This window comes from Drosophila tropicalis, unplaced genomic scaffold (assembly GCF_018151085.1).
Source record: "Drosophila tropicalis isolate 14030-0801.00 unplaced genomic scaffold, ASM1815108v1 contig_158, whole genome shotgun sequence".
NCBI classification, from domain to species: domain Eukaryota; kingdom Metazoa; phylum Arthropoda; class Insecta; order Diptera; family Drosophilidae; genus Drosophila; species Drosophila tropicalis.
In genome coordinates this window covers 4,618,898-4,629,286 of record NW_027172602.1, presented here as the reverse complement: position 1 = coordinate 4,629,286, position 10,389 = coordinate 4,618,898, and the positions used below count along the sequence as shown (strand labels likewise).

At 39.7% G+C, this 10,389-nt stretch overlaps 1 protein-coding gene across 1 annotated transcript; it reads left to right on the top strand.

Moving 5' to 3' along the window:
• The first annotated feature begins 1,132 nt into the window (after nt 1–1,132).
• l(1)sc (lethal of scute) lies at nt 1,133–2,060 on the top strand. Its single transcript, XM_068303193.1, has one exon. The coding sequence runs from the start codon at nt 1,154–1,156 to the stop codon at nt 1,997–1,999; it is 846 nt and encodes a 281-aa protein (XP_068159294.1). The 5' UTR covers nt 1,133–1,153; the 3' UTR covers nt 2,000–2,060.
• Nucleotides 2,061–10,389: the final 8,329 nt, after the last annotated feature.

Below are 10,389 nucleotides of genomic sequence, written 5' to 3'. Positions count from 1 at the left end.
CGTGACAAAGCCCATGGAGAACGTTGCATTGGTATTCATGAGATGGCACACACTTGTGGGATTTGTCTGGCTCTCCAAATCCGACCCCTTTAACCGACTCGTTATGTTGTTGTTGCTGTTGTGATGCTGATCGGAAGCACGTGTCAAATGCGGCAAAAATAAGTAGACGGTCAATGTGTGGAATGGGGGGCGGTTGGGCCACAGCACGATCTGTACGTTGGGTAAGGAAGTTTTTTGATGAAGAACAATTCAAAATGATGGCAAGTTGTTTGCTTTATCAAGGCCAATTCAAGTTGATCACAAAAAAGTATATACATATAGGACTGAAGTGAAAGTGTTCTTAAGCATCTTCCTGATCATGATTATGATGATGGTGATGGATCACATTTTATATCATGCGACATGTCGTAAAAATGGAAATGCACAGAAGACAACAAAAAGCGAGTCCTTTCCAATTTCCAATTCTTCTTTCTTTCTTACTTTTTTTTTTTTTTTGACAAGGATCAGCAATTTACAACAACAAAGATTTGTAAGTCTCGTTTTCATAGCGAGAGTAAATGAGACAGGGAGAACAGGCGAAACGAGAAGTTTTCCCAAAAGAAAAAAATCTTAAAGAAAAGAAAATGAAATAGCAGTAAAGTGAGGACAAAAACGACTGCCAGGACAAAAGCAAAGACACTGCATGAAGGTAGAGGAAAAAGGGAGAGCCAACAAAAACGAGAGTGAGATGGCAAAGAGAGAGAGAGAGACCAAGAGAGGGAGAGAGGGTGACAGCACCCACAAGAGCAACCCCTAGATTCTAGGCGCACTGCTACGCTCACTTGCTGGCAGAGCAGAGAAACGAGCGGGCAATCCCCGATCACTTGTACCCTCAGGCAAAAGAGTAAGAGTCCTAAAGTCCCGTAGTCCTGTGAAGCAGAGGCAGGTAGCCGAACCCCAAAATCCTTAGCCACCACCACGCAAAAGGAAATTCTCTGCTCTGCTCTGCCTGGCTCTGGCTCTGCCTGCCTGCTGCCTACTGCCTCAGTCGGCGACGCGTCCAACAAGTACTTAAGGGCCGCATGCAGAGGGAAGTTTATCATTGCGGAATTTGATTCCACACAGTCAACAACAACTCCAGTCTCAGCTTCAGTCTTAGTCAACAAGGATTACCATGACGAGCATCTGCGCTAGCAACGTTAGCAATAGCTATCAACATTTCCAGCTGACCAACGGCAACATTATGTTGCTGCAACCAAACCATCAACAGCAGCAGCAGCAGCAACAACATCAAGGGCAACAGCAACATCATCATCAGCTGATTGCCCCAAAACTAATGCCATTGGGCAATAGTCAACTGCAGAACATCCAACAGCAGAGCAGCCAAGTGGGTCCCATTCTATCCAAGAAGGCCAAATACAATAACTACACCAATGCCATGCCCTATGGAAACGGTGCTGGTGGCGAGCAAATGCCATCAGTGGCCCGGCGCAATGCCCGTGAACGCAATCGTGTCAAGCAAGTGAACAACGGTTTTGTCAATCTCCGTCAACATCTGCCCCAGAGTGTGATCAATAATCTCTCGAATGGCGGTCGTGGCGCTAGCAAGAAGCTCTCCAAGGTGGACACCCTGCGCATTGCCGTTGAGTATATACGCGGCCTGCAGGATCTTCTCGACGATGGATCGTCGCCTATGGCAATGCTTTTCAATGCCAATTCCTCATCATCGGTATCATCGTCGGCAGATGAGAGCAGCAACGATGCCACCAGCTATCAAGAATACAACAGCAGCATGGGCAGTCCACCACAAGCCACGCAGTTTGTCCACCATCAAACGCACACCACCTCCTATCATTCAGCCGGCTCGCCAACATCCTCCTCCGCCTACAGCGAATGCGAACATCCATCAACCTATGTCAAGCAGGAGGTCAAATCGTTTGAATCCTTCGACAGCTTCAGCGACGAGCAGCCCGATGATGAGGAACTCCTCGACTATATCTCATCGTGGCAGGAGCAGTAAACAAACTTCAGTTGCTGTGCAACATCCAACACCCAAAAAACGCCAAGTGAAAAAACCAAAAAAAAAATTTGTACAAATTGTAAATATTTAAAACAAAAAATTGTTGCCTTAGTGTAAAGGAAAAGGAAGAAGATGAACCAAGTCAAAAAATCATAATTTTTTTTTCATAATCATAAGTTACTTTAAGAATGGAAGACATTGATTTAAAACATAGTTCTAAGGTTTTTTTGTTATAAGCATGGAAGACACTAAACTAGTTCATAAGCAAACAAAATAAACAAACAAACATGGAATCTAAAAACATAAATTTACACAAACTCTTTTTATTTCAACAAACAAAAACAAAATCAACAACACATTTTCAGCAAGACTTTCCCCCCTTTGGAAATGATTTTTCCATTGTAAAATGACCAAATTTTTGGTCAAGTATTCATTAGGAACATTAAATTCACATAAGATCATAACAGTCTAAAGATCAACGACATAGAAGATCATATCCTTAAAATAAAATATGGGTATATCTTTGAAGACAGTAGAAGATAAATGATAAAGCCTAGCTGAGTTCATAGCTCTTTATTTTAAATATTAATTATAATAACTTGGAAGAATTAAAATTTGAATAACTTGCCATAGACTTACAATGACTCACCCAAAAATTAAACCCCTTTTCAATATGGACTCAACTAACATCCTGGCTGGCGCAATGGGCAATGGGCTTAGCAGAACCAATGACAAATCCATGGCAACCCACTCGCTTGTACCGGAAGTAGCAGCGAAATATTTGTTTAAACTATATATTTTTTAACGAGTTTCAATTTGGTTTGCATTGTTAATGGTGCATAAATTGCCTAAGCGGAAATAGAGAGTCACGCCTCAGAGGTTGAAACGGACCAGAAACCGGGGCGAATGCAAAAGAAAAGCAACCTCGAGGAGGATCGCTAGGACTCGCGGCCCACGTGTCTGGCGCACCCCAAATACACGGAAAAAAAGAAAACAACTTTCGAAAGCTGGACCTAAGAGAGAGGCACAGAGCCATAAAATGCACTTCCGGGCGCTAGCAGCTAGGTAAGTTGCTCCTTTTAGCCTCCTACCCCTAAAAGCAGTTAGACACCCCGAAAACGAATAAATATATATTGAAGCAAAAGGCATAACACCTCGACGACTTGACGCACCCTTCGGGGAGGAACTTTTGAGCGTGTGCCAAGACACAGGACTTAGGACGAATTGTCGATATGTCTGTGCGTTTGTGTGTTCACATTACATATGCAGGAATGCCGTCTAAGATGTGCCACACCCACATTATGCTAATGTCCATCGTCTAGGGCCGGACACGTGCATTTAATGAAGAAGCAGATGATGATGATGATGATGAAGAAGAAGAAAAAGCCAAAGAAAACGATGAAGCAATCCTAGAGGGTGTTGCCCTTACCACGAAGCTGACGACCCGCCTCAGGACGACGACGAAGACAACGTAAAAGAGTAGGACGAGGACGAGCTGCTCCTCCTCGATCAAGACAGGAAGCATAATTTCGTTGTCTCAAAGCGAACACAAACGTACAATAAAATTTTGCAATATTTTTCCTCAAAAAAAAAAAGAAATAAATAAATATGAAAAGGAAGAGGGAAAAATAAAAAGAATATGTATATGGATATGGAGATGGTGAAGAAAAAGCAGCAGCAGAAGAAGAAGAAGAAGAAGGTAGGTAGCGCGAGAGGACACAATGGGAAATGTGATTGTATGTCAGCTTAAGATGCGACGGCCAGGATAAAACCAGGAAACGGAATGAATGAGAGTGAAACTCATGCTCATCGTTTGAGTTCGTTCGCTTGGCATTGTTACCGGATATTAAGAAGAAGCTTAGCTTAGCTCAGCAAACTCGGTGCCACGGCCTGGACCAGGATACAATACCCCAGCATCGTGCCGTATTGCAATGCAATCTTAAGCAATCCTTGGATGCAAGAGCTCAAAGGTGTCAAAATACGGGGACTAAGCCAATGTCCTTTAATAGGCTATCGTTTGGAGTTTTCGTCTTCTTCTCTCTTTTTTTATGCAATTTTTAGCTAAGATTTCGAACGAACGTCCAACAGATCGTCTCATCTCAAATGACCAGAATGATCCTACTACGTAACATCGATTCCATTGAACCGATCTGATGGTCCAATGGCAATAAATTCATTCCATTTCATTGCATTCGATGTCCTTGTTGCTATTGCAGGAAGTAACTTCTTTTGTGCGCCACTTGGTCTCAATCGCAGGAAGTGCGTATTTGTTTTGCATCTTCAGTCCAGACGGCAGAGAAAAAGAAGAAGGTCCTGTCCTGTCTCGTTGTCTCCAAAAAAAAAAAATATATATATATGGATTTTTGTATGTTTAAAGTGCTTCTGCATTTATTTATTTTTATTATAGATACTAGAGAAGAGAAATAGAGGAAGACTGAAATACGAACCTCATGTTATATTATCAAGTCGCAATTCAAAGGAAAACTGGGCGCATCCCGAAGGACACTACTAGTAAAGGACACACTTGTACTTGTACACTTGGCATTTTGAGTTATGTGACTTTATGACGGCGCATCGTTTCTCTTTCTACATAGCTGCATTTACTTCCACGCGTCCCTGAACAAGATTTATGATGCATGTGTCAAAATACGAGAAGTCTTGTTGCTGCATTACAAGAGTCTATAAATACATATGCATACGTGTATGTACTTAGTTCCCATCGATATCTTCGAAATATTCAATCTCAAGCTTGTCAAATTTCGCACTTAACCAGGCGTCAAGTGGAATGTTAAATAAATGGGATATGAGTTGCTTCCTGGTAGCTTCTTAATGAGGCGACATCAAGTGCTACTAACTCAGCTAACGCTTCTTCTTGGTCTCCACAAAACTCAATTGAGTTGTTCTTCATTAAATCTTTCTCAAAGAGTTCAATGGAAATTTTGGTTGGTCTACTTATTCTTGTTAAAACCAAAAATTTATGAGGCATTTCAACGTTTACTACAAATTGTCCCCTTTTTTCAAAATGCCAACTAACTCAATAAAGTCAGCGATTTTAAAGATCGTGTATTAGTTTTATTATTGTTGATCAAACCTCAAAATCTACTTAATATATCCTTTTGAAATTAGAAAAACTATTTCTATACATAAATCAGCAAATAATTAAGGAAATATTTTGTGTATATTTATTTTGAAACTCAACTTGATTACCATCGGGAAATATATATATGATAACTTTAATATTTAAAAGGGATTAGTTCCAAAACTCTATAAAAACTTTCCAGCTAAATTCCTTTTTTTTTTTTTTTTTTTCTTACAAATTTAGGAACAGCTCCAGAACTAGCATTCAAAAGTTAGAATTACTATCTGGCAGAGGTTCATAACGATTTTTTATCACTTTTTTCATCTATTGAGTTGAGAATATTGCATTTCATTTTGGCTTTACATTGATCTTTGATCTCTGATGATCACAATTGTCTGTCTATACGCACGCTACATTTAGCACAGTGTGAACAAGATCTGGATAAATGACTTTTCGTATTTATGAATCGAAAGAGAGATAGAAATAGACAGGTAGTGGGAGGGGAAGAGGTTGAGGGGCAAAGAGTTTTTATATTTGGTTTTAACTTTGAACAAAAAAAAACTAACCGCAGAAATCAACAAAAGTGCTCATTGAATTTTTTCTCTATTTTTTGGGGGAAATGAAAATGAAAACGCAGTTGCACACACATACAAAAACACACACTGATACTCACACACTCGCACACGTGTTCGTATTCTGATTCTGGTCCCAATAAACTATCGCAGGCAAAGGCAATCAATGTCAGAGCTAAAATCGAGAGCCATCCGAGAGACGATAGACAATAGCGAAATCCAAATCCATTCAAAAAGATTTCTTCTTTTTTTTCACTAGAATATCCTGCGCTTATTGTTTGGCAGGATCGCATGAAAAGTGATTTCTATTCAGAACAAGGACGACGACGACATATTCACGTATCGAGTACACTAAAGTTTTTGTTAGAAATTGTCCATTGATGCGTGCATTTGGGGGCTCCCCCCTCCTCGCTCTCTTTCTCTCTCTCTCTCTCACTCTCTATCGATCTCTCACATAAATCTGCGGGTATTGTTGGAGTTTTTGATTTTTTCTGCGCCATCAAAAGGTCAGCAGCTAAGGTCAAACTATGTATGTACATATATGAAAGATTCATTACAGGCGTTTTCCTTGAACATTTATGATATACACACAAAGAGAAAGAGATACATACATATATAGATAGAGACAGAGAGGGAAGGCAAGAAACATCGATAGGACACTGGCAATCCCTTTTTTGCCATCCATTAGCATTCGCAGCATTGACATTCGTCACAGGTTCGCGAAATTAGCAGCGTATCCGATTCGTAGGTGTGGAATTCACTTGTTTCCTTTAGAACCTTCCAACTCAGCGTTACGAATTTCCCAATGGTTTTTGCTTTCTACCTGTTTTTTGTTCTTTCTCTATATTTTTGGGAAACTTTTGGGTTTTTCATCACACTGGGCATGGAAATTTGCACACAGTGAACAAGTGAAATGGACATTTTAACGAAACATATGTTAACATCGAAGATGTACTCGTATATAGAGGATGTAGAAGAGTCTATTAATGTCTGTAGGAGACAGAAATATTTGAGGGCACATATATTTTTGATTCCCTCAGGATATCGTAAACTATATTTTAGTTAAATATATGACTTATATTGGCAACACAAATTTCATGAAAGTCATTGGACAATTAGCGGAGTCATAGGTCTAGCCGCTAGGTGCGCTAAAGTATTTATGGTGGTCAGGGTATACTCTAGTCGATGCAACACTTAACACTTTCTTCATATCAATAAGGAAAGCAAGGGCGCGATACGTTCGCAAAGCAAGCGAACAAGAAACGATAACCAAGTGTACTTAATTACCATTAAGTAGGACTAAAAGACGGTTTAGGATTAGAAGAGAGAAGAAGGTTTATTACCTGAACATAGACTGCAACCGATCAAGATTTTAATATTGTTGCAAAAAAAAAAAACCAAATTCCCAGGCTACTTTTGCTATTAATTACTCGACCAGATGATTATCAACGGGACTAGATACAAAATTCTATGGTATTAGATGGCCTTGGAAAAAGGAAAAATCTTGAAGAACATTGCATATGAACATTGCCGAATACAAAAAACAGATTTACTTTTAGTAAGTCTATGAAAATCGCATCGAAAAATCAAAAATTTTTCAAACCACAAAGGCAGGAGTTTAGTTCTTTTTTTTGTTTTGTTGTTTTGTTTGTGACCCGCGCCAGATACAGCCAGAAGGAGGTAGTGGCGATGGTGATAGCGGAGGAGGGGTAGAGCGGCAGCGGCATCAAAGCAAAGTCACCGACCGTAACATGAAAAATGTCAACCACAAAACTGCGGCAGCCCATGACATTCGTTTCATAGATCGATACCATGAATCGATCTAGATCCTAGACCACAAAAAGCAATAGAGAGAGACAAAGAGAGAGAGAGAGAGGGAGAGAGAAATGGTGCTGATGATGATGATGATGATGGTGATGGCTCTTTGAAGCCAAAGCCGCTCTCTTCAGTTTAGAATTCTTCTTTTATACATATATTTTTTTTTTTTTGCTCTTGCTTTGTTTTTGTGGACTGCCTCCTACGATGCGATAATCGATTTATCAAAAAAGCAAAAAAGAAACCAAACAATAAAGGATGCAAAAAAAAAAAAAAGAAGAAAGAAATCCACAGATATATAAATGCGGTGATGAATAGAAAAAATAGCAAAAACCACCGCCACTGGCATTTGGGTCAAAGAAGGCGGCAATTTTTAATGCACATTGATGTGCATTAAGACGTGAAATTGTCACCATTGTCCTGGCCATTGTCCTGCCCGAAGACAGCCCACATTCTGAGCCAAATACGCAAAGAGAGCAATTCAAGGCGTAACTGCAGAGCAGTCGGCGGTCCACATGACCGATGACAGCATTAAAAGTCATCTAAAAAGATTGCCAAAAGAGACGGCAAAGAGACACAAAGATTGTGCAATTGAACAAACTGCATACATATACATATACATGTACATATATACAGATAGATAGGTATATGTATGAGAACCAAGGGGCGTTCACGTTTTAGCACCTCAAAAAGAAAATTCGTATGCACGTGCAATGCATCGTGTTTACCTATGCCCCATCCCCGTATCCCCTGTCTAATCAATGTTAGATTTCATCCTAAATTGCCAGTATGCTGGTGACAAAATCCTAGAAACTTATCGCAAAACGCTCATCATCGTTTTAAATCTATCTTAAAGATGCATAGATAAACCTTGCATTGGTATCTGGTATCTCTGAGCTGCAATTATATCAATGCCAAAAACAAAAAACAGCAGGAGTTCATCAATTTGGAACCCAAATCGCAGCAGGTTCCCTACATCTTTACGTCTGCCTATACCAATGCCTAGATCAACTAAAAAACAACACGATCTCCAGTTCCCCGCCTAGTCCTGCGGCACACGCTTCAGTTCAATTTTGTTTTTTGGCGGCGTTTTTGCATAGAAGTTTTGACCGAATTCAGCCTAATGATGGGTTACATTCATTTGTAGGTACACTAGGACAACCATTGATCGGAATGGCCAAGGCAAAGGCGTGAACAATTATTGGTCCTAAACATTTGGATCAAACACCGGCAACACCCACACAATCTGAAATACAAACGAAATACGCCGACCTCGGCCTTTCCTTCCGCCAATTTTTTTTAGAGCAAACACCGTTGCCGCCGAGCCACGCCTCGCAGCAGGTTGTCCGCTTAATTGAGGCCAAAGATTCGTGGAAATCGATGAAACGAGGAAATGGAAACAAGTGTCTAGCCATTCAATGAATTCAAGTCCCTGAATGGTATCGAATCAGAAATTGTGTGCTATGGGAAAGGCAACTTTGCATAGAAAAACACGGAAACAGGAGGGAATAGCATTCCAAATTAGCTTGACGAATCCATTCACAAGGTGAAAATGTTGGAGGGCATACGTTGGGAAATTACAACTTTTCTTTATACCTATGAATTATAAAATGATTTACGATCAATATGTATTGACCTTTTTCTAACCACAAAATACACTAACACATACATATACACTTTAAATGTATTTTCGTTTATCACAATTAATTCAAATAGTTTTCAATTCAAAATTGTGTTTAAATTCTCTCTTGATAATATGTCTGACTAACTTTTCAATATAAAATTATATTTAAAAGCATTCGAGGGTAACAGATTCACAAAGTAAGGAATTTTGGGTAAACTGGGTAAACGGATCGTTCCTAGACTGTCCTGGTTTTATATTGAACATTAACAACTTGATGGCTGAATGAGTTAAACTCTTATTCCAGAAGCCATGAAATGTTGATTGACGCTTCTCCATCGATATACAGCTCAGTCTCAATCTCAGTCATGCCCTCTTTATAGGTATATGTTTTTCTCCTTTTCTAATGCATTCTCAGTGTTTGAGTTGTAAAAGAGTTGTTCGTGCATATCGTGACATGTAATTGACAGGCAACACGCGTTTAAATCCATCCAAAAGTCAGACCTGTCATCGCCTTCAAAGAGCAGGCAACACATTTATAGATATGCCATAGACATAGACATTGACATGGACATAGACATGCACATGGACTTGGACTTGGATATCTCAAGTGGATCTTTTAACTTGTTGCTAGGGTTAGGGTTAGGCCACTGTATTTATTTGTGGTTTTGGCCCCTTTAGATATTGGTCGCCTGAAATTACAAGCCAAGCGGAAGGAAATGCGCACAAAAAACTATTAAAATCTCCAATGAAAAATGAAAAATTATTAAATAGAAAAAACCACAAAAAATAACCCAAAAAAAAAAAAAAAATGTAGATGAATAGGATTCTAGCTACGACAGGATGTGCCCACAAATTGAGTTGTTTCCTGTAGGTTAAATTGCACACTCACAATCCACGATGACTCGCCTCTGATCGACTGACTGAGATCCTGGCGTGGCAAATATGATTATGATAAGGCTGTAGGATAAAGAAATGTTATGGCTGACTGGGGAAAATGTGAAAATTTGGAAATGTGTCAAATGCTGGCATTTCTCGCATTACACACGCAGTCTAAAATTACCAAAAAAAAAAAGTAATCAGAGATTTCCAACACCTTTTCGTCTAGGTTTTTAACTAATTAATTTTCGTTCTCTCCGCAAAATGAAGGACGTGGGCGGCAAGCGCAACGAATGCGCTTAACAGCTTTCTCTCACTCGATCTATCTTTCTCTCTCCGACTTACTTTCTCTCTCTCTCTCTCGCTCTCGTTATCCATCGGTTTCTGGACATGCTTGACGCTTGGATTAGTCTGACGTAATGAG